General features: G+C 41.8%; 2 protein-coding genes and 1 long non-coding RNA gene across 3 annotated transcripts; all 3 read left to right on the plus strand.

Annotated features, from left to right (window-relative positions):
• Positions 1-391: 391 nt before the first annotated feature.
• LOC113035576 (uncharacterized) lies at positions 392-4,061 on the plus strand. The gene is made up of 6 exons (XM_026191233.2): positions 392-828; positions 925-1,044; positions 1,129-1,248; positions 3,502-3,522; positions 3,638-3,699; positions 3,798-4,061. The coding sequence occupies exons 1-6, from the start codon at positions 624-626 to the stop codon at positions 4,059-4,061; spliced, it is 792 nt and encodes a 263-aa protein (XP_026047018.2). The 5' UTR covers positions 392-623.
• A 440-nt stretch (positions 4,062-4,501) lies between these two features.
• On the plus strand, positions 4,502-13,484 carry LOC145419771 (uncharacterized). Its single transcript, XR_013901113.1, has 3 exons — positions 4,502-4,628; positions 4,846-4,984; positions 10,819-13,484. It is a non-coding gene; the product is annotated as an uncharacterized LOC145419771 (long non-coding RNA).
• Positions 13,485-18,683: 5,199 nt separating this feature from the next.
• calm2a (calmodulin 2a (phosphorylase kinase, delta)) lies at positions 18,684-22,909 on the plus strand. Its single transcript, XM_026190255.2, has 6 exons — positions 18,684-19,031; positions 19,893-19,923; positions 20,933-21,076; positions 21,180-21,286; positions 21,369-21,504; positions 21,655-22,909. The coding sequence occupies exons 1-6, from the start codon at positions 19,029-19,031 to the stop codon at positions 21,681-21,683; spliced, it is 450 nt and encodes a 149-aa protein (XP_026046040.1). The 5' UTR covers positions 18,684-19,028; the 3' UTR covers positions 21,684-22,909.
• Positions 22,910-24,410: the final 1,501 nt, after the last annotated feature.

Raw genomic sequence — 24,410 nt, forward strand, 5'->3', positions numbered from 1 at the left:
TGTAGGTTACAATTACATTAGCATGACCAACTATGCAAATTAGGCGATGATGTCATTTAGCAACTTCTAGTGACTTTTAGGACAACCAATAGTGATTTTCCTTACTGAGGACTTGGCAACACTGACTGTAGCTAATAGCTGTCTGTTAATACCTCTGCTAACTTAAGTCACTCAACTGGACACTTCAACTATGTTTCTGCTGTTAATGCCTTTTAGCATTATTAACTGACCAAAAACATGGCTTGATGTTTGATACAGACTCTTCAAAAATTAGTGCTTGGGTTTCTAAACTGTTTAACAGGAATTTGGACCTGTGCAATAGAGGCATACACTTTATGGAGCGTGCTAACCATGCTCGCTAACCATGCTCACTAGTTAGCTGATAGCTTAGCACTACACTCTCTTCTAGGTTGTTTTTTCCCTGAAAAGACTAAATACCTCCTTCAAAATGTCCAGTCCAGTCCTGAAACCAGTGGGCATCCTCACAGTAGCCACAACTGTGTTTTATTTACAGTCTGTGGTTTGGACCTTCTTAAGGAAAGGGCAACCAATCTGAAGAAAGTTAGTTTATTGAAAGGGAGGGCAGCTTTGTGGTGAAATAGGAACGCTATGTGTGATCTACAATGTGCCTAACCTTCCAGGTGGTGGGGTGTCTGTGTCCAACGGGATTCAGTGGGAAATTCTGTGAGAACACTACAGATTTATGTCGAGGCGAGCCCTGCTTCCGAGGAGTGCAGTGCCGATCAGAGTCTGGCCAGTTCACCTGTGGTGAATGTCCTGATAACACTTTCGCTAATGGGAAAAAAGGATACAAGTGCTTTGAAAGTAGTATGTAGATTTTTTTTTACTTGTCAACACATTATCACCTTCTAAAAACCACCATGACTGACCCCATAATTTCACCCTGCACCTTCCTTTTCCCAGACATGTGCATCCCTCCTTTTCCCTTCCCCTGCCACAAATATGCTTATTGCAACAGCACAAAACAGAGCTACACCTGCACATGTATGGAAGGCTTTAATGGAGATGGACACAACTGCACAGGTAGTGAGCACTCAGCACTCGAGCATGAATAATAATGCAGCTTTTTAAAACGTCTTCACTTCATTCTTTGTGTCTGTATTATAGATGAAGACGAGTGCGAAGAGATTCAGAACTGTCAAAATGCCAAGTATGAGTGTAAGAACAAGCTTGGCACCTATGAATGCATCTGCAGATATAAAAACTCCAAGGATGATAAAGGATGTGGTACGTTCACCCTCACATGTAGTGGACTATTGTGGCAGTCAAAGTCTAAATGTCCATAAATGCATTAGAGTGAGTCAGATGACAGTTTGCAGATACTCATGTAGCTCTAGACAGGTGTGTAATTTGTCAGTTGTGTAATGTGAGGAATAAACAGTTTTGCGCACAAATAGCAAGCCCCAGACATTATATTTAATATTAATATTTACACTTATAAGTGTAGAGGCTGACACAATGCACTTATTTAACCTATAAGAAAAAATTGTCTTGAGAAAAAATAAAAAACTAAATAGGTTTTTCTAAGTCTTAATGAGATCTTAACCAGTTTCATATGGAGAAGTTTTTACTTAGCGAGTGAGTTGGTTAATGACTAGTTAGTGACAAAGAGTACTTCCTCTTTTTGATGACCCTTTTAAACTTTCTTTGAACTGTGGAAACTTTAACAGGTGTTCAACACATAGCTTCCACTGTAGTTACTATAATACCTCTAAAGTTACAGCAGGAAATCAAATAAATGTACACGCACTAGATTCAAAAAGCTTCAACAACCCTGAAACAGCAAATGAATCCAAACCATTTATCGTCTTTTACTTGGAACCTATCCCAGCTAGGGGAGGTCACCAGTCTGTCGGCTATCACAAGAGACAAATGAGCATTCATGCTCACATTCACATCTACAGATGTAGCTGACATACATGTCATTGGTCTGTGCATAGGAGGAAGCTAGAATACCTGCGAGAACATGGGAACTCCACATGTAATAAATACAACAGAGGATTTAAATCCAGGACCTATTTGCTATTCAGTTCAATTCAATTCAGTTTTATTTATAAAGGGCCAAATCAAAACAACAGCAGTTGCCCCACGGTGCTTTATATTGTAAAGTAAAAACCCTACAATATTCGAGAGAAAACTCCAACATTCAGACAACCCTCTATGAGAAAGCCCATGTCACTTTATAATGCTGGGTACAAAATGATTGTTTGGCTAAGGATAGTACAGATGTGCAAACATCCTCTTGCCAGCTGATACGACTCATTTTGAAGCTGCTGACAGCTGGATCATGCTAAAGGAATTCAACTCTTCAATTCAGTTTTATTTATACAGCGCCAAATCACAACAGTGTTGCCTCAAGGCGCTTTATATTGTAAGGTAGACCCTACAATAATACATACGGAGAAAAGGCCAACCATCACATGACCCCCTATGAGCAAGCACTTTGGCGACAGTGGGAATGAAAAACTCCCTTTAAACAGGAAGAAACCTCCAGCAGAATATTAAATTCCGTTCTTTTGAATTCTTTTGGCGACAGAGAAAGACTGAACTCAGAGTGGTCAAGCAGAAAAAATAATCTTTATTTTGCATTTCCGGAAATGGAGACCCGAACACACGAACACACACGCTCAGGTCTGAATTCTTTGCCAGCTAAATCCGTATTTCTGCACTACGTCACACCGACACACAGTTTACTTAGTTCCGCTTTTTGTTTCTGGTTTATTAATATGCCTGTGCAGCTCTGCGCTAATACTTCCTGTTCTCTGCAAAAGCATGCAGTTTCCTGTCAGTACTTTTGGCTCAGATTCTACTCAGAGTTGGCCCTTTTAGACTGGAAGCAAACTATATTAAAAGCAAGTAACAATAAGCACTAAATAAGCACTAACAATATATTAATTTTGTGACAAGAACCAGGCTCAGGGAGGGGCGGGGCCATCTGCTGCGACTGTTTGAGGGTGAAGAGCGGAAGATAGGGTAAAAGACTCACTGTTGAAGAGAGTCAGAGATTAATAGTAACTAATGTTTAAATGCATAGTGACATATAAACACCAAGAGAAAAGAGGTGAATGAAGAGGAAACCCCCAGCAGAATAGATATATTGCAGCGTAACTAAATGAGGATTCAGGGTCACCTGATCTTATCAAAAGGGAAAGTTTTAAACCTAATCTTAGAGATATAGTGCTCTACATACTGCACTGTGCAGCTGAATTCAGGAATCAAAACAGGAATCCAAAACTGGATTATGACCATGACACTTTCTAAATATGCTCTAACTCATGGTGCCTACTTCCATCATTTATGTACAGCCTATTGATGAAACTGACTCTCTTAAAAGTGATGGAGTATTACAATCACCTCCACACTCAGAAAGGCACAAATTGAAGTTGCTGTAGTCTCTGCATATGTAAAAACTGTAGTTGTGCTCTACAGCAGAGCATACCTGCTGGTTTATTATAACTCAGCTAATGTGTTTCTCTGCAGGTGACTCTCCTAATCCCCCAGGTAAGCGCACCCATATAGTTTCCCCTGTAGCTTCATCACAGCTCACCTGTTCCTCTGGTGTTTTATGGAAAATTATTATAGCAAAGATGCTTAAAGCTGCTCTCTCTGCCGACAGGCTATAACATGTTCAATGTCTCTGTGACCTGGAAAAAGAACGCAGCTGGTGGGATCCAACAGGTGTGTTTGTACATCAGAGATGTCTGGTAACACGTTCATCTGTAACAGTAATACAGGTTTATCAGTAGTTTACAATCATAATCTCTTTTTTCTCTCAGTTGAATGAGATGTTAACCAGAGGTTTTACAAACAAGTATTATAACATCACCGAGATCAATCAGGGATTCACACCAGATGTGCTCGAATATCGAATCAAAGTGTCCAGTGACACCCCCCACTGGTACATCACAGACTACCTGACCAGAATCAGCAGCCACTATGGCATCCATGCCATAGAAGTTAATGGTAAAATATCTTTTATCTGTATATGCGCTGTTACTAGTGTGGATGCCGATTATAAACACAGCCAAAGTTTCAAGTAATGAGGTCAGAGCATGCAAGAGTTCAGGCTTCAGACTCCTCTAAATTCCAGGTTTCTCAAAGGTTTTAGCCCACTTGTTTCTGTAAGATGTCAATAATATAGCTGCAAGCAGAGAAGCCACACCCATCCAGCCTTCTGTTTGTGAGGGAAAGCTAATCAGAAGAAAGTTGGTTTATATGCACACAGCTTGTTTAAGACAGACGATGAACTGGAAAGCTGCACGGAGACATGGCACAAGATAAATAAAGATTATTTTTAACTTTTAATCACACAAAAAATCTACTCAACTGGAGTTCAGCATTAAAGACATTAGCATAAACGCTGTTGCATGGACGACACATACATACTCTGACGTCATTATTTGGATATTTATGCGTGTATTTTTGTGTATTTTATTAGCAGAAGCATAACAGTGTTAGTAAGACTGTTTCCCTGCCTACAGATGTGGATGAGTGTAGTAGTAACGAGTATAAGTGTGACCACCCTGCTCTGTGCACCAACACCTACGGTGGCTACCGGTGTATTTGCAACGAGACTGACGTGAATAAACGCCAGTCCTGCATCATAGGTGAGAATCTTGTGTCCGTCCTGGTTCTACATCAAGTTACCAAATTAGTAACCTTCAAAACGCTGCTCAGGTTGCATAGCAACCATTGTTTGATAGAAATCTCACTCGTCTTCCTTTTACTGAGTTGTATGTGTTGTGTCTGAGGCTGAGAGATCACGGGCCTGTAAAGACAAGACAAAGTTTTTTATTTGGCTCATTAGTGGCTGATCTATTACAGAAAGAGGCCGAGTGGGAGACACAGAGGTAGACCTGGTCCTGGGGCTGGTTCTGGGCATCTGCATCCCTCTGCTGCTGCTGCTGCTCCTGGCTGTTCTGGCGTGCGTCTTCTGCTGCCGCAAGAAGACTGTTACTGGAGAGTGAGTGACACGAGCTTATATACAGTTTTAAATTTATACATAACATGAATGCAAACTGAAGTATAAAAGTTAGTGTTTTCATTGACTAACACTACATTTTGATAGCTAAGAATTAATGTTCCATGAACTCACTGCCCTTTAAGATCCAAGAATAGCGGCGTTAATTTCCAGTGTTTCTTTTTTTTCATTCATATGACACTGTTGTCTCCTGGCGCACAGTGAGCACCATGCATCAGGCCTCATGTGTTCTGGTCTGTAATGAGCTTTACAGCCTCACAAAAGCTGTGCTGAGACAAAGCCTACAAATTAGCCAGACCTTCGTGGGGCACTAAAACTCTAATGAATAAATATAAAACACGCTTTCAGGTGGGTCAGCAGCTCCTTTGGGCAGGGTGAAACGAGGTTTATTGCAGGTCATCAAAAGATATACTGCTGCAAGGAGTGACCGGGCCAACACGCAGATACACTGCTTGCGCACAAACACAGTTACACACTGTGCATTTCAAGGTACAGTAGTCAAGTAGGTCTGCCCAGAGACAATCTTCTGCAGCAACTTGAAGGCTTTAAATCCTGTCTGCTGTTCTGCTGCTGCAGCACTGTCGTCCTCCTATTTAACTTCTCAGTTGGAGTACAGACTGCCCACTCTACTGCTATATTAAACAAAGACACTTCCTACTAACAGCTTTGGGCCGAGTTATGAAACTGCACTTGGGTAACACTGAGGAATAGTTACGGGTACAATAAAGCCTAAACCAGTGTATTGATGGGGGGAGAACATTCATCGGTGGAACAAATCATTCAGGTTTTATTTATAATTAGAGACAATGTTGGCTTTCAGCAAAATGTCTAAAACAGCACTGTGAATCAGTCATCTATTGCAATGTTCTAAAGCAGGGATGTCAAACTCATTTTACATGGTGGACCAAATGTATCTAAAATAGATGTATAAAATTACAGCAAAAGTTTGGTTGCTAGTTTTTTGCTAATTCACAGAATAATTTTTGTTTTTTAACCTATTCTTTAGTTGCTTTAGTGCAGTATGAATGACCACGTGGGAGGTCTTGATCAGTAGGAAAACCTGTAAAACTTATGAAAACACAGTTAGAAGTCCAAAATCTCTACCCTTCTTAACATTTTCCAGTTGGAGTCTTTTGTGGGCTAAATCTAACCCCGGGTCTTATGTTTGATGCTCCTGTTTTAAAGAAATAGCTTAAACCTTTTTTGAAAGGGAAACTACTGACTACTATTTTCTTGTGTGCTGACTTACCTGAGAAAGTTACTACGTTTATATCTGTGTGGTAAATATGAAGTTACAGAGAGCAGGAACGTAGCTTAGCATGAAGGCAGGCAATGGGGAAACTGCTAGCTGCTAGCTTTGTGTATAATTTGGTATTGAAAATATACCCAGTATATCAGGTATCGAATTTTGTTACATGTTGATGTTAGATGTAGGTGTTGGGCACTGGGGGCACAGGCTTCAGAGTGGTCACTGTTAGACTAACGAAGGCATGAGGTCAGAAGGGTGTGTCCATGGACTATGATGTTCACAGATCACATTGTAATTTGAGAGCATGAAAGGCAGTGGAAACAAGACTGAATACATGTATGTGAATAAGAGGGCGGCAGTATCTAAAGTCATGTAACAGTGAACGTGCAAGGACTAGAGGTAGTAAAGATGGATGAGTTAAATAGCTGGGGTCAACCATCCAAAGCAACAGATGCAATGCACAATGAAGACAGTGTGGATGGGGTGGAGTGGATGCAGACGAGTATTAAGGGCGGTTAATGACAAAAGGATAGAAAGTTAGAAAGGGTTGACATGGTTTGGACATTTGAAGAGGAGGGGTAGCAGATATACAGGGAGTGCAGAATTATTAGGCAAGTTGTATTTTTGAGGAATAATTTTATTATTGAACAACAACCATGTTCTCAATGAACCCAAAAAACTCATTAATATCAAAGCTGAATGTTTGTGGAAGTAGTTTTTAGTTTGTTTTTAGTTTTAGCTATTTTAGGGGGATATCTGTGTGTGCAGGTGACTATTACTGTGCATAATTATTAGGCAACTTAACAAAAAACAAATATATACCCATTTCAATTATTTATTTTTACCAGTGAAACCAATATAACATCTCCACATTCACAAATATACATTTCTGACATTCAAAAACAAAACAAAAACAAATCAGCGACCAATATAGCCACCTTTCTTTGCAAGGACACTCAAAAGCCTGCCATCCATGGATTCTGTCAGTGTTTTGATCTGTTCACCATCAACATTGCGTGCAGCAGCAACCACAGCCTCCCAGACACTGTTCAGAGAGGTGTACTGTTTTCCCTCCTTGTAAATCTCACATTTGATGATGGACCACAGGTTCTCAATGGGGTTCAGATCAGGTGAACAAGGAGGCCATGTCATTAGTTTTTCTTCTTTTATTCCCTTTCTTGCCAGCCACGCTGTGGAGTACTTGGACGCGTGTGATGGAGCATTGTCCTGCATGAAAATCATGTTTTTCTTGAAGGATGCAGACTTCTTCCTGTACCACTGCTTGAAGGAGGTGTCTTCCAGAAACTGGCAGTAGGACTGGGAGTTGAGCTTGACTCCATCCTCAACCCGAAAAGGCCCCACAAGCTCATCTTTGATGATACCAGCCCAAACCAGTACTCCACCTCCACCTTGCTGGCGTCTGAGTGGGACTGGAGCTCTCTGCCCTTTACCAATCCAGCCACGGGCCCATCCATCTGGCCCATCAAGACTCACTCTCATTTCATCAGTCCATAAAACCTTAGAAAAACCAGTCTTGAGATATTTCTTGGCCCAGTCTTGACGTTTCAGCTTGTGTGTCTTGTTCAGTGGTGGTCGTCTTTCAGCCTTTCTTACCTTGGCCATGTCTCTGAGTATTGCACACCTTGTGCTTTTGGGCACTCCAGTGATGTTGCAGCTCTGAAATATGGCCAAACTGGTGGCAAGTGGCATCTTGGCAGCTGCACGCTTGACTTTTCTCAGTTCATGGGCAGTTATTTTGCGCCTTGGTTTTTCCACACGCTTCTTGCGACCCTGTTGACTATTTTGAATGAAACGCTTGATTGTTCGATGATCACGCTTCAGAAGCTTTGCAATTTTGAGACTGCTGCATCCCTCTGCAAGATATCTCACTATTTTTGACTTTTCTGAGCCTGTCAAGTCCTTCTTTTGACCCATTTTGCCAAAGGAAAGGACGTTGCCTAATAATTATGCACACTTGATATAGGGTGTTGATGTCATTAGACCACACCCCTTCTCATTACAGAGATGCACATCACCTAATATGCTTAATTGGTAGTAAGCTTTCGAGCCTATACAGCTTGGAGTAAGACAACATGCATGAAGAGGATGATGTGGACAAAATACTCATTTGCCTAATAATTCTGCACTCCCTGTATTGAACAACAGATGTTGAAGCTGGAGCTGCAAGGCAGGAAGAGAAAGTGAAGACCACAGTGAAGATTCATAGATGTAGTGAAGGAGGATGCTAGCGCTAGGGTGAGACAGATAACCCCTTCCCCTTCTTTATGAGCAGCCAAAATAAGAAAACTGGTTCACAGGTGCAGGGAATTAGAGCTGTGAGGAAGACACACATTATTTGCGCTTTCTTTATGAGCTTGCTTTGTCTTTAATTCATGCAACTGACTTTTAGGTTGTGTATTTTTCATCTAAAATATTGACTTTAGTTTTTTCATCTCAATGGACTGGAAATGACTTCAAATTCCCAAACATGTTTTTGTTTTTGTTTTATTTATTGCTAGTTGCTAGATTCTGGTTCACAGAGTGCTCCAGGAAAGAAAGCAAGAAAGTTACAATTTACATCTTATTTTTTGGACTACAGGGCGCACCGGATTATAAGGCGCATAAAGCGAAACAAAACTGTCAGATAAGTCGAACTTTATTCAACTGATTCAAAATAACTCTCAACATTGTTCAGTTGTAACACAAAAAGTGTAGAACAATACACTCGCTTTTTCAGTTCATTCCTCTTCCACAAATCCATCAAATTCTTCATCTTCAGTGTCTGAGTTTGACAGTTGGGGAATTTCAGCGTGTCTCTTAACAGGTGCCATTTCGGGGTCCTTATACACACACCATAATATTATGTTGAAGCACAGTAGGTATTACTCTGCAAGACTCCTGACTATAGTAGCAGTAATGCTCCGACAATCTAGCGGTGCGGCTTCATAGCTTACCAAAGTACCACATAAAATCAGTTCGAGGTCAGTAAGCACAACCAGAATTAATACATAAGGCACACTGTTGATTTTTGAGAAAATTAAAGGATTTTCAGTGTGCCTTATAGTGTGGGGGGAAAAAACTGTATTTTGAAATGTCTTCTTCAAAAAAAACCAACAACAAAAACTGTAGTTTTTGATCTTTTTAAGCTTTTTATATTATGTGTTTTTTATGTAGTCCTTTCGATGACCTGATATATCCAGATAAATATTAAATATATATCTGTGTGTGTGTGTGTGTGCGTTAAAAAGTGCACCGCAGATCTGTTTATGACTTCCGCACGGACGTAGAGCATCCAAACAAGGTAATAGAGTGGCTTGCTGTTGGTTTTCTGAGGCCCAGGATGTAGAGCAGATCAGCTACTGACTGGAAGGTTGGTGGTTCGATCCTTGGCTTCCCCAGTCTGCATGCCAAATATCCTTGGGCAAGATACTAACCCCAAGTTGCTCTCCGATGTGTCCGTCAGAGTGTGAATGCATTCACTGAAGTGCAATTGGTGAGATTGCACTTGAGGATATATTGTATGAGTTGGTGTGAATGGGTGAATGAGGCATGTTGTATGCACACTTTGAGTACTCCGAGAGTAGAAAAGCACTATATAAGAGTCTGACGTTTGCCATTTACCAAGAGACAGGGAGGGGACGGTACAAGCATTCTGAGATTGTTAAAGTAAAGTGAACAATAAAAATCCAGGGAGGTAGTTATCATGTTTTCAGAGAAAAACAGATACTTGGATTACTTAATAATATGATTGTAGTCCTTATGATAGAGCAGCTATAGTTTTATTTCCTTCTTTTCACTTTTTCCATCAGGCTGCATCAAATATCTTATAAAATCAGCTCTGGATATAACATTTCAACACTCCGACTGCAGTTTAGACTGAGCAATATCACAAAATTAACTCTAATAAAGAAACAAACAAAGGGTCTGAGGAGGTTTGCACATTCAATTGGCAGCATTACAAAGAATCACTTGGCAAGATATGTGTTTTTGTTTTGGGTCTGTTATTCACAGAATGACTCATGGTACAGCAGGTTCCACAGCCTGTACCTCATTATCATTGAGGATATACATATTTGCACAAAGAACAACTGTAATTATATACCATCAGACACCAGTGAATGGCTAATCAGACGACGGTGAATCTAGAGAGCCATTCGGGATGTGTGTTTCATGTTTTTAATCAGCTTTAGCCCCAGATTTCAACCTCTTTCAACACTGTGCTGGAGCCTGCATGAATATGCATGAGTCAGTGAGTATTCCACAACAACTGCTGCCCATCCAAACATTTCCATAAATTTGACTGAAATTATTGTCTATTGTGTGGAAACGTGGACGGGTATTAATCAGATTAGAAGAAAATACAGTAGAATCTACAGAGAACACCTGCTATCGATAGAGGTCGATGCTGCAACCAGGCTGTACTACATATGGACCCATTTAATCCAAGACTCTGCCACCATCTCCTTGTCTGGAAAAATGCACATATGAATACAGAATCATGACCTGTAGACTGCGGTGATTTCATGTTTACTTCTTCAGTATGACTGGCCTGTGTGTTTTCTTCCAGAATCCCCCACCTGTATCCAAACTACATCCCGGAGCAGTACAACCCTCCACCCTTCAACTATTCAGACCCGGCTCTGCAGTACATTACTCACTGCAGCCCTCGAATCCTGGACAACTACGTACCAAGGCAGCGCCATAGATAGCACACGCTTACAGCTGCATACATCTCACGCACATTTGCAGCTTATCAACCACAACATTAAAACCACATACAGTACACAATTGTGTATGCCACCCTCGTGCCCCAGATCACCTCTCAGCCATCAGCGCGTCGACATGGGACCTCTTGATGAGGCGTCTTGTGGTCTCAGCTGTGGATCATTGCGGCTGTGGGCTGTTTTAGGGCATCCTGTGGACTCTGTGGAGTATGAAACTATGGGTCAGCCTCTTTTTGTTGTTATCTTTAAGAAATTGCTGTGAAGTCATGGTGTATTTTTCTGCTGGGGAGGAGGCTGCCGTCGGTGAGGTGCTGGGGCAGAATGTTGTTCATTTCTAGTGTCTTCTCATCTTGATGCACTGTAAGCATGAGGTGTAATTGAGCGCTGGTTTTGCACTTATTTGTTCCTCCGTGCTTGTTGCTTTCACTTCCACTCAGTTTATTCTGTAAAAACAACTTGGTTGGTTAGGGTTAAGGAAGAGATGGTGGTTTTGGTTAAAACGTACCCCCCAGCTATGTTTTTGACACATGACGAGCGACAGGGGATGGCTGCTCAGTGTCTCTTATGCTACATGCGTCAAGGCATCCATGCAAAGGAGAATGAGCGCAAATTAGTCCTGTATGATAAACATCACTAATTCACGCCCCAGGGATGCCAGAGGGCTGTCACTTTCCCTAACAGTGGTTTTAATGTTGTGGCTAATCATTAGGTGTTTAAAAATGTTGAGATGACAGATTTTGATTTATCCCATCACAAAGAAGTAATCAAACCCGAGTGACTTTAAAAGACAGTTATTTCCAATCCTCTCCATTGATCCAGTGAAGGATGTGCCAAGATCGACAGTTTAGAGTCAGAGTCTTACCCAGCAGAATTCGACAACCTCTTGGCTGGAGACGCTGATGAAAAGTAAACCACTGCAGTGGTCCTTGGTTTCCAGCTGATCCAACGCCAACAGCTTGTTTGATAGCAACATTAGCATTTGTCAGAATACCCGATGTCAGGATCTGCTCACAATAAATTAAGTAAAATTAATCCCTACTGGCAAAACCAGCAGCACTCATACCCAGTAAAACACAATGAATTCAATTTGTGTTATTATTCTGCCGAGACTTCAATCCATGAAAAGTAGATGTCGCTGTTTTTTAAAAGGTATTTATCTGCTGTGAAAGTGACACCCTTTATTGTTTATTGATTGACTGTGTCCCAATAAATTTGACAAAGCAAGAGTGATTCAGTGCTGCAGCTGGAAGCTGTCAGTCGTAAAACCTCCCAGACTCTGCAAGTAAGAACCATTTCTAAGTCTAAATAAAATGCCACTTTAGCAACCCTGTGATATTGTTTCAAGAGCGGAAAGGGTGGATGCAATGAATTTTGCTATTGCATCAATCATGCCACTTTATAATGCTGGGTACAAAATGATTGTTTGGCTAAGGATAGTACAGATGTGCAAACATCCTCTTGCCAGCTGATACGAGTCATACTGAAGCTGCTGACAGCTGGATCGTGCTAATAGAAATAAATTATTCAATTCAGTTTTATTTATACAGCGTCAAATCACAACAGTGTTGCCTCAAGGCAACGTAGACCCTAAGGTAGACCCTACAATAATACATACAGAGAAAAAGCCAACAATCATATGACCCCCTATGAGCAAGTACTTTGGCGACAGTGGGAAGGAAAAACTCCCTTTTAACAGGAAGAAACCTCCAGCAGATCCAGGCTCGGGGGGGCTCTCTGCCGTGACTGGTTGGGGCGAGAGAAGGAAGACAGGAAAAACAAGAAGTGAAAAGAAGTGTTTCCTTAAACATTTAAAGGTAATATAGGCGGGTTGCTCACATTCTTAAATCAAGCACTTTATGAGAAAAGAGGACATTAGCCATTATAGTCACCATATCACATTGAAATAATTACAATTAGTGCATCATTCAAAGCTAAAGCAACAGTGCCAGTTAATTAGGAGATGTCATTAAGTTATCAATAAGCATCTGAACTGTGGTGGAAAAGTACTCTGTCCAGCCTGTGTGCACAGTTAGGAGAATTGAAAATGAGCTTTTCTTCATTCACAGTGTTCATGGAAGTAAGTTAAATTTGAATTCTATGAGTGAATTTTCAGAGTAAAACAACTCATTATGTATTAGCGTATAAGCAGGATAGTGTTGGTCAAAAAAGGTCTAAATTTTAGCTGATTATGTATTTTATGCCATGGATGGTAATAAGGGCGTCAGCCTTTGGGGACATGGGTTTTATGTTATTTAAACAAGTGGACAGTCTAAACAACCACAACAGTCCTGTAGCAGTTTAATCTTTGCTGCCTGTAACAAAGAACCACACCTACTCAACCAATCGGCAGTTAAAAGATTTGTATGCTTGTTAGTTAATATGTTGAACTGAAAGGAGAGGTACTCTGTAATACTGCATGTACATAAAGTTTTGTAAAAACCTTCAGTAAAAGTTCCAAAGTATTATCCACAAAGTGTACTTTAAATAAAATAAGTACTTACAGGCTTAATGCTCCCTTTCTGACTGTTTATTAACTATATCTTTGTATCCTAATGTAAATTAAATGTAACCTCATACTTATATTTCTATACAGCACTTAGCGAAATAGACAGTTATTTTCCAGGATTGCATTTGATTAGTATTCCTTTCACAACTCTTCATGCAATTCCTGCTCCTACCACCAGGGGTCAGAGCTGAGACTTTCCACACAAACTGGCTCAATCACATTTGTTTACGAGCTGGGTCTGAGCAGAAACAGCACTCCCACAGCTTCACATAAACGCACACACAGACAGCCTGACACCTGTTCTGCAGCCTTCATCTGGAAGCGGCTGCAGCATGCAGCAGAGAGAGCTACCCCCTGCAGAATGAGATCATCTGAAAGGGGGCACGGAGCGAGGCAGCCCTGCAGGTCCCTGCCACTGCGGAGACAGACTTGGCCCGCACTCCAGCAAGGGTCAAGGACGCGAGAGCTGCTGCAACTCTCTATCCCGTCACTTCTTTTGCACACCAGAGAAGGTGCTCGTGCACAGAAATGCCCCTGCCTAACCTCTGTGATGCTCGTTGATTCCTCTGGTTTCACTTTCTACAGGGCTGACTGAGAGAGTAAACTGAGATTACACCCACACTACACAGAACATTTGTACGGGGAACTTCTGGAAAGAAAGAAGCACAGACAACAAGCTGAGCTCCTGACCCCTGCGACCCCTGTGCGAAAGCACGGGTAGCACCTGTGAGGATGAATTCACCTTGGCATCGGAGCTTTGTAGTGCCACCTTTCTGGATGGTTCCAAGCAGCACTGTGCTGCTGAAGGCTGCAGTGTTTGAACTCTGCAGCAGACAACCTGGAGGCGAGCCAGTGAGAGAAAGGGTGGAAGGGAGAAGGGCAGAGTTAGACAGAGTCAAGGAAAGAGTTTGTGTTGGGGCGGGCGGGTGGGGGAATTGCAGGAGGGAAAATAAAAAGCCAGCGAGTAAAGATAAACTGTAGTGACTGTAGTGACAGCCAGTAAGTGGTTTTGTCCTTCAGATCCTATCAAATAAAACTACTAGCATGTGCAGGTTTTGTTTTTTGGTGGAGGGGGGTGCATTCCACTTGATTTAGTGCCAGGCTTTACAAACAGTAACACATTTCGGGAGGAGGGGGTAGGAAACTAAGTGCATGCTTAACACTATATCCATTTCATCACAACATGATTGAAATAGGCAGGGAATCACAGGCCCAGACCAAATCCTCTTATACGATTTGAAGCCATTAATCATTTCTGCCTCATGATGTAATTTTGAAAAACAAGTCTTTTCTCAGTAACAGGTAGGCCAGGGTGCCCTATGGGATTGACTCATGAGCGGCTAGCCCATTGTTAGACCTTATATGGCTAATACCCTTATTGAATGGCTATAAAGCCATTCTTGCTGACAGGGAGTGGTTTCCAGCGTTACTGAATGGACCAGATGTCTGGCCACTGTGTGCTGGGAACTATTGCTAGTAATCAGGAATTATTTGCAGAGGCTGGTCAGATGTACAGACAGGTGACAGATTAAAGGAAAAACCCAAACCTTTGTTCCTAACAAGGGGTCAAAGTACAGTGACATGTACCTATGGCATGGGAGGGTTTTAATTAGAGGGAAATGCTGTAAATCAATAGAGAGATATTCCAAGTAGTCACCTTTTTTCTCTTTCTATCCTGCTAACAGCGGTCCCTTCCATGTGTCATGATCTTTGCAGGAAACCGATCTCAACCCGCTTGAACACCCAGTGATGCAGTTCAGTTCAGTTTTAGTTGTATGGCACCAAATCACAGCAGTGACTTCAAATTACTTTATATTATAAGATAAAGACCCTACAATAATAGAGAGAAAACTCCAACAATCAGCTCCCTGTGAACAAGCACTTGGCAATAGTGGGAGGGAAAAACTCCCCTTTAACAGGAAGAAACCTCCAGCACAACAAGGCTTTGGGAGGGGCGGCCATCTGCCACAACTGGTTGGGGGTGAGGCGAGGAAGACGGGACAAAAGATACGCTGTGAAAAAGAGACAGAGAGTAATAGTAACTAATGATTAAGTGCAAAGTGATGTATATGCATAGTGAGCAATAAGAGGTGAGTGAAGAAGAACCACTCGTTATATCAGCATATAAGCCTAGACTTAACTTACTGAGGGTTCGGAGTCATTGATCCAGCGCTAACTACTTGTTTTATCAAAAAGGAAAGTTTAAGCCTAAAGTTAAAGAAGCTGGCTCCACAGAAGAGAGGCCTGAAAGGTGAAGGCTCTGCCTCCCATTCTGGGAGAGAATTCACCAAAACACTATAGAAAAATGGTGCTCCATCCCTCCAGCAGAGAGCCACATACTGTGAGAATCAGTGCTAAGGAACAGTGAAGCTATTTCAGACACCTTCTTGAGATACTTGTTTTTCCCTTGAATTTTCTCCTCATAAGAAGATAAAATAAAATACATACATGCACAAAACGCACCCTTCCCCCCTGCTGTTTGACCATCCCTGCATGTCAACATACACAGTTGCATTCAGATGTTCTAACACGCTCTCCAAAGCAAACAGGTGCAGCGCCCGATGTGTACGTTGCTGACACGATGCAAAAACTCTTTTCACTACTGGCTTGACACACGGCTAACAGCCATTCTCTGCCATGAAAGGCAATCCTCTCACTTGGCACTGAAACAGCAGGTGCATTACAAATCCTCATCCATTAAAAATGGCGCCCGCGTCTTTCGGTTACACAGGTAAACATCGTCTCATATTTGTCACCCGCGGTTCACATCCCTCAAAGTCCTCGCACAACTTGCTTGAAAGCTGTTTTGTTTGAGAGCCTATGCCAGCTACCATAGGGCGAGACGCGGAGTACAGCTCGGAGAGATCACCAGTCTGTCGCAGGGCTAGCACATAGGATGTAAATGGCTGTCTCTTAAAGCGCTTTGGGTCCGCTTCTGTTGTTTAAACATGCTATAGGCTATAAATAGCATTTCCAATAAGGTAGTTTATTTAACACAATTCAGTGGGCTGCATACTGAACCTAGAGGATAGAACAAAGTATCCCTCCTATTGTACTGGTATCATTCCAGTACCAATAGCAGCATTGGTATCCATACCATCAATATCTGGATCGATCCACCCACCTCTAAAGCTAACTGCTGTCAGTGGGAAGGAGCATTAACGTGTTGGGGGAAGCAATGTATTAATGAAGATGGAGGGCTGACTTGAGCTGATTTCCACTGAACTAAAGCGAACTTTGACCCCTGCAGTACAGTAATGAAAACTGCAGTATTATAAAAAGAAAACAAGCTCTGGGCTGGGCAGCGTTTGATAAGAAAGCAATACGTGAGGTAGTTACATATTCACAGAGCTGATAAGAAGAGGGGAGACGTAATATGTGCTAGTGCCCTGCAGTGGTTTGAGCATTGTGATTAATCTGAGCAACTAAATAAATAATAAAAAAAAATAATACCCCGGAGTTAACACGATACCCAACATCCATAATGCCAAAACATGCCTGCAACAAATACTGTATAGTGTTCCATGTTAAGCCTAGTGTTCATTTTAAAGCCTGCTTGGCTTACATCATGGAGCCTGGTTTCAAGTTTTATAGACCATTAAGTAACACCTCTTTAGTTCCAGTATGCCCAATCCTTATTAAAATCCAGCCCGTACATACCTTTGACCCGGAACGAGGCGCTCTGAGACCTGGGGGGCATTGAAAGTCACTTTATCAACCAATCAAACAGCCGATACTGCACATTAGATAAAGTGTAGCTATAGAAACCGGGGCAGGAGGCCAAAGTGGAAAGCTATTATGTTTTTGAAATATTTATGGCCCAACAGTGTACCATTGTGTCTAAAAAGGTCTTATTAGAGCAATTCCCCATTGACGTTCCTTAATAACGTGAGAGCTGAAAGCAGTTAAATGTCTGCGGCATTGACAAAAGTGCATAAAAGTCCACATTGTCCTGTTTGCCAAGTGTTTTTAAGGAGACGCAAAGTGAATTCGTACACCTCAGTGTACAGTCATGGCACATGGATCAGCTTAACTGGTTCTTGTGACCGATTCAGGCTTCTGTGCCGTCACCTCTGGCATTGCCTAATCTGCACAGTGACAAAAACCTCAATAGGGGAAAATAACAAAACAGAGTTCAATGAAAAGAATCCAGTACGATTCAGATTAGTTACTTTTTGTTTCGCAATTGTAGAGTGGGCTTGGCCGGCTCATTCTGAGGCTGCTCAGCGGCTCACAGGGCACGATCAACAGCACTTCTGTAAACAGCCCAGATGGAATCGGAAAGCACTCTGGGTCATCATTTCTTCCATATAAATGTGACAAATTCTGCTTATGCTTATAGTGTGACATTCGTCTCTAATAATAAGAAGAACTGGGAGAAAGGCAGGGGGTTGAGGCTGTTTAGGCACATTGGAGATTCTAGTACATTCCAGAGTTGTTCTTCAAATCTTTCTCCTCACACATCTCTGTCCACCCTCCTCCACCTTCTTCCCCGCCGTCTCCCACGGGGCCAGGGTAGAGACAGGTGGTCACTGGGAGACAGGAGAGCAGTCAGGCATAAGCAATCAGGCTATCAGATACTCCAATCCACACCAGCAGCAGCACAATGAGACCCGAGCATCATCTGACAGCAACAGACCCACTTACATATTACACATCTAAATGTGCACAGTGCACACACTCGCACACATGCATGAGCTGTAACACCTAACTATTAGACCCAAACACTCCATCCCTGACGCTGCATCTAATTATGCATAAAATTCAAAGTGATGAACACTTGCACAGCAGAAAGGAGGAACGCAGGATCAGTCTGGGGTAACCTTGTAACAGCCATTTAAAACAGCATGGCTATCAGCACACTAATAAAATATAAGTAATGCAATCAGAAATGAGAAAACTGCAGTAATGGAATAAATAGAAGCACAAACTGGGTCAGTGCTAGCTCATTTACAAGTAATCATTTTTCTTACTGGTAGCTAATTACTTATCAGAATTGTGTTATTGTGCTTCTCTGAAGACGTTGCCCATATGTATACACACTATGCAACAAGCTTGTCTGCTGTGCCTGTGGCACTGACTGAGATGTCTATGGATAAGATGCAGCGGCAGCGCAGACCATGGGAGTGACGCATTGCAGGTACAAACAAACCAATCAGAAAGCGCGATTTCTTTCGGCTACAGCTTGTGCCCCATCACGTAGTAGCAGAAAGTATTAATCCGCCGTTATGTAGACCGCAGGGGATACGCGGTGTGATTATAAATATCAGAGCCGAAACCTTCACAGCATTCATAGATGAATGTTTAACTTGTTTCTTGTTCTTACTGTATAGATATCGATTACGATTTTTAAAATAATAATAATTAGGGACCTGTAGAAGAGGCGAGTTGGCGGATTGATATTAAAAAAGAGGAGGAGTTTCGAATAGCCGTTAAAGGCGAGTCCAGTTGCCTCTGTGTCAGTGTGTTCATAGAGAGTGTTGAAAGCTTATTCGGCTTAGGGTTATTACGAATTTGTCGTGAACCAGCCACTACATCTACATCGAAATGGTAAGGGAAATAAGACTGGCTTTCATTTGCGGGTTGGATCCGTTCGTAAACCTCTAACCCGTTATTTTTTTTTCCGGTCGGAATGAACGGAAATAAAACGTAACTCAAAAATGCCTGCTGTAACTACCGCATTGCTAGCCGAGTAAACGTCTTCTTTACAGTAGATAGGCAAAACTAACCCGTCCGAGGAAGCTTCTGTTTAGTCTGAATGAAAGTATAACGTCTGTTGAGCACCGTTTACGCATTTACACTTAAAATGGTGCATGTGCGTCGAGTGTCCCAATAACATTGCTTTTTATGGCAGTTCAGCTGCGTCCTAGCTAGTGTCCCGCCTAGTATCCTTTAACCGAGTAAGCTGTATTGTGACTATTTGCTAAACGCGGTATTACTTGCTGTATTAGTCACTCATTGTGCTGAACGTGTGTGGCGTTGTCTTGAGTTGATGAACCGGCATGTAATGGTAGCTAGCTAAGTGCGGCTCTGCCTAGCTAACGTTTACCGCCAAATTGTACAACATTAATTTTATACCGCAAATTTGGGGTCTTCGAAGATCGCTCCAATATTTCGCGCAATTGCCAATGGCGTGGCGATTTTTTTTTTCTTTCCTTCTTCTGTAGGACAAAGTGTTGGCTTACAGTCAAGAAAATGCCTTTGTGCAAATTTACTGGTAGTACTAAATATTGCTGTTGTAATAACATAATTTTCGTCAGCTGTAGCAGCTGTGCCAAAACGCGGCTGTAGATTTGAGAGAATCCACGTAAACCAGCATGGGGGGGTTAAGTGTAACGCGAGGCGTGTGTATATTTTTTATTTTTCTTGTCTGGCATACTAAAAGCTGTTTTTTGTTCGTGTATATTGCAGGCTGATCAACTTACAGAAGAGCAGATTGCTGGTAAGACATGGCTGCATTGATCTTCTACTTTTCCTCATAACTGCAAGTGGCCTACCTTATGGATCTTTGCATCCCATTGCAGTGGATTTATACTTTTGCCTTTTAAGGCGTTCCACAGAGCAGCCTGCTGGTCATAAAACTGGAATGAAAGAAACCGCTGTTGCTTACTGGCACTGGAGCGCTTAAGGACTCCCTCATGGAAAACTTTGCATTTTCATGGTTGCCATGTAATAAATGATGTAATCTGAAAGAGCTGTGCGTTCTGGCGAGCTGTTGGTGCTCACCTTTATATGCTTGCGTATGGTGTGAGGTACTTGCTCATGAAATGGGAGTGCTACAAGAACATTTGTGGTAGTATACTGGGCTTGGTGCGCTGGTATGCTACAATAAGGTGTTATGTAAATAATGCAGGCCTGTAAAGTCTATAAAGATGATTCATACGATTTAGTGGCTTCCTTATACCTTCCCGCATGACCTGCGGCTTGTCCCACGGAAATCGGTCCCTGTTGATATTCCCGCTGTGCACAGCAGGCCCTCTCTGTCAGAACAAAAAAGGGGTGTTGCCCTATGTGTTTGACCCTGGAAATGGCAGGGCAGGTTCATAGTTTTCCTGACACTGACAAGCTGCTGCACGCCACTACACATTTCCCGTTGGCCTCATCACGCTTGATGAGTGTGTCATTGTTCGTCATCCCTCAGGGCTCCACCAAAGCTGCACGGGGCTGTCATTTGTCGTTGATGTAGCACAACTTTGCCCTCTGCTGCTCCGCCTCGCGGTCGGTGCTCTTGTTTAGCCAGAAACTTGTAGTTGGAACTCAAGAGGGTCTCATCAGTATCTCGGAGTTGATTTATATGGACATTTAATGATACAATTATGAGCTTGGTCTTAAAAGTGGGCTTTGACATGATGTTGTGGTGTCTTGCCAGTTGTTGCCAATTGCTTTACAGGTGTGGTTTTTGTTTTGTTTTTTCCCCTCACTAAAAAGCCAACTCTCTTTGTTGCAACTAGAATTCAAGGAGGCCTTCTCACTCTTTGACAAGGATGGAGATGGCACCATCACAACCAAAGAGCTGGGCACAGTCATGCGCTCTCTGGGCCAGAATCCCACAGAGGCAGAACTGCAGGACATGATCAATGAAGTGGATGCTGATGGTGAGAACTCGATCAAACCTCAAAGGCTTCCAGCAGTTTACAGTCACTGTGCTAGATGTCAGTAGCTCAAATGTGCTGCTTCTTAAAAATTTCTTTTCTTCAGGAAATGGAACGATAGACTTCCCAGAATTTCTTACCATGATGGCCAGGAAGATGAAGGACACAGACAGCGAGGAGGAGATCAGAGAAGCATTCCGTGTCTTTGACAAGGTAAATGCATCCAGCCGCTCTAGTGTACATATGCACTGTAGTTTGTAAGAAGGGGAGCTCACTGACTGACCTGATTTCTCAGGATGGGAATGGCTACATCAGTGCTGCTGAGCTGCGCCATGTGATGACAAACCTTGGTGAGAAGTTGACTGATGAAGAGGTGGATGAAATGATCAGAGAAGCAGACATTGATGGGGATGGACAGGTCAACTATGAAGGTTGGTATATAGTTCTCTATTAGTGGGGGGGGGTTGTTGTTTTTGTTTGTGTGTTTGTTTGTTTTTTTGTGGAAAAATTTTGGGCTGACATTTTAAATGTAAAATTTTATAATTTTTTATTTTTTTTTTTCCCCCTCTTCAACCCTGCAGAGTTCGTACAAATGATGACGGCGAAGTGAAGGCCTTGTACAGATTTCGTATATAAATAATTTGCCTTTTTTCTTTGTGTAATTTATCTGTAAAATCTTAATAGCCCCTATTCATCCCTGCCCCTTCTGCTGTCCAAAGGAACTGCATGTAAACTGCATAGGCTCTTGTCCCCATGTCCCTTTCTTTTGCTGTCATGGTGTTTTGGAGTGACAGAACGGTCATACAACCAGATGCCGTGGAGGCCCCTGGAAGCTGGAGAACTTGGAATTTTCCTGTTATGTGCTCGGGGCCCCCTCCACGCATGGTGACATTGGAAACCTGTCAGCTGGTTGTCACTTGGCAACACTGTTGGCATGGAAACGATGTAGAGAAGTTGAAACTCTGCATGGACTACGGACAAAGTATATATGGAAATCTCAGCATTGCACTACTGCAAAAAAATGACACGGGTGTATCTCCTAGGTACTCGTACAAACTCTTTTTGTATCTGCTGTTCTATATACCAGAAAAATGACAAGTTTTACCATGCTTTTTAATGTTTTACTCACTACTTTTTTTTTCTTTTTTTTTTAAATGACCACAGGTCAAATAATCCATTCCAAGTTGTATATTTTTTTTTTCCAATAAAATTTACAATCTACCCATATTTGAAAATTGTCTTGTTTTCGGTTATGGATTGTTGAGTTTGTATACCCTGTAATAATTCCCATTTTGTATTGAAGACAGGATGCTCCAGTTTTGATAGGTTTGGTTTTTTCTTTTTCTCTTCTTGTTGCTTGGAATACATGAGATGTTTACCAATTAAGTCCCCCTGTTAACCCCCCTCCCCACAGCACTGAGGAGCATCAGCCAATGCCTCTTAATGTTCAGAAAAGCTCACGTCAGATGTGCATTGTCATTAAAATAAAAGCACTGAGTGGGATCAAAGGCTTCTATTTTGAAGTACACACAATGGTACTCGAAATTAGATTAGCCTTGTACTGTCCAGCTCGCCCATCTGACTGCATAGGCCGTGTGTTAGAGCCAGCACAGCACCATGTAGGACCTGACTGCCTCATGTCTTGCGTGGCATTTGCCCCCAATCATAAGATGTGGGTGACTGAACATGTATCAGAAACCATGGTGTAAATAGGTGTACCTGTGTGGGACTCTTATTTTCTGTTTTATTTCTGATGAGTTTGTTACAGTAGCTTGCAGAGATACTAAGTTTGTTATTTTGATGAATGACAAAATAAAGCTCTATTGTGGACCTCTGTGCTGCCTCCCGTGTGAAATTTGTTTGTTTTTTGCAGCCCATTTTGGGAGGGGGGGATGCAATCACTGCACTTTGAAGATGTGCATCTGGCTTTTGCAGCGTTGCAGTAAATGTGATGTTGCATACAGCTAAGTTTATTGTTGTTGAATCCACTGGTGGTAGGGATCAAGGAATCACCTTGTAATTTGCATTTCTAATACAAATATCTGCACAAATCAAAATATGCAAATACATTTTAAAACAGTGTGCATACCTTAATGAGCTGCTGCAACTGGGTGACTGAAAGGAAACATGTTCCAAACAGGAGCGCTGACAGGTTAAATGATAGGATGATCAGACGACCTATTCAAGTAGGGAATCCAAAGACTGACAGAAGATGCTGGGTGTTCTCAGCTGTCTAAAATTTGGATCAGGTCCCAATCTTTTATAATGAAGGTTATAAAAGTAACACATACAGGTAGATGGGAAAGTGTCAGGTCAGAAAACTAAGCTAAAAAACCCAAACGTACAATTTAATTTTTCATTACTAGGGATGATCTTGTTCTTGATTTTATTCCAACCATATCTATGACGAATCAAAATAATTTAACTGAGTTTGCTGGATGCATGTACCTGAAAGCCTGAATATTTAGTACAAGTATTTTTGTGTCATATGGTACTGAACAAATGTCTGGAACCGCTCCTTATATATTTGTATTTTACGTCCAATGATCCAGACTTGTACTTTTAATCTATGAAAAATGTCAAAGATATGTTTGACAGGCATAAAGTAGCTATTTTGCACCAACAAGCTGAAAACTTGTTGACAGTGTGAAGTGTGTCCTTGAAAAACTGAGAAACCTAGACAAGTCGGGGACGGAAGAAGTGGCAGCTTTCAAAATCAATAGCATGTGGAGAGGATCTGAAAGTCACTTCCTTAGGAAATAGAAACCCGGCAAAGACTTGACACAGACCTGAGACCTGTGTCTGGTGCTTTGGTTGATCCATCTATGTTTCACTGAGGCCTCATCAGAAATACCCTCAGTGGAGTGGGTGGCTGTCGGAAGATCATTCTCAAGGAAAGGTAACGGGGAAAAGGCTGCATCACCAAATTACACAATAACTAGACTGAAAATCAGAAGCAACAGGTCTCATGGAGTGATGAATCCAAATGTAGAATCTCTGGTTCAAATCATCATCAACATGTGTGGAAGATGTCAGGAGGAAGGTACAGCACTGAGTGTCTACAGTTAAACAACAAAGGTGGTCATATTGAATTTCAAGCTAATTAGAATTGTACAAAGTCTTTTTTTTGCCTCATACATTGAATTTCTATTTAAATTTGCACCTATTTCTCATTTTCTCAGCAAAATATTAAGACTCGAGACTTTTGCACAGCACTGTACTGGTGATTTGCTCATTTGCTGTAAAAGTTGAATGAACATCCACCAAGTGTGGTGTTGTAGCTTTTATCATAATGCTGAACCGGATGAAACTTGTCTTATGTGTGAAGTTATGTGAA

Source organism: Astatotilapia calliptera, chromosome 13 (genome assembly GCF_964374335.1).
Source record: "Astatotilapia calliptera chromosome 13, fAstCal68.1, whole genome shotgun sequence".
In the NCBI taxonomy this organism is placed as follows: domain Eukaryota; kingdom Metazoa; phylum Chordata; class Actinopteri; order Cichliformes; family Cichlidae; genus Astatotilapia; species Astatotilapia calliptera.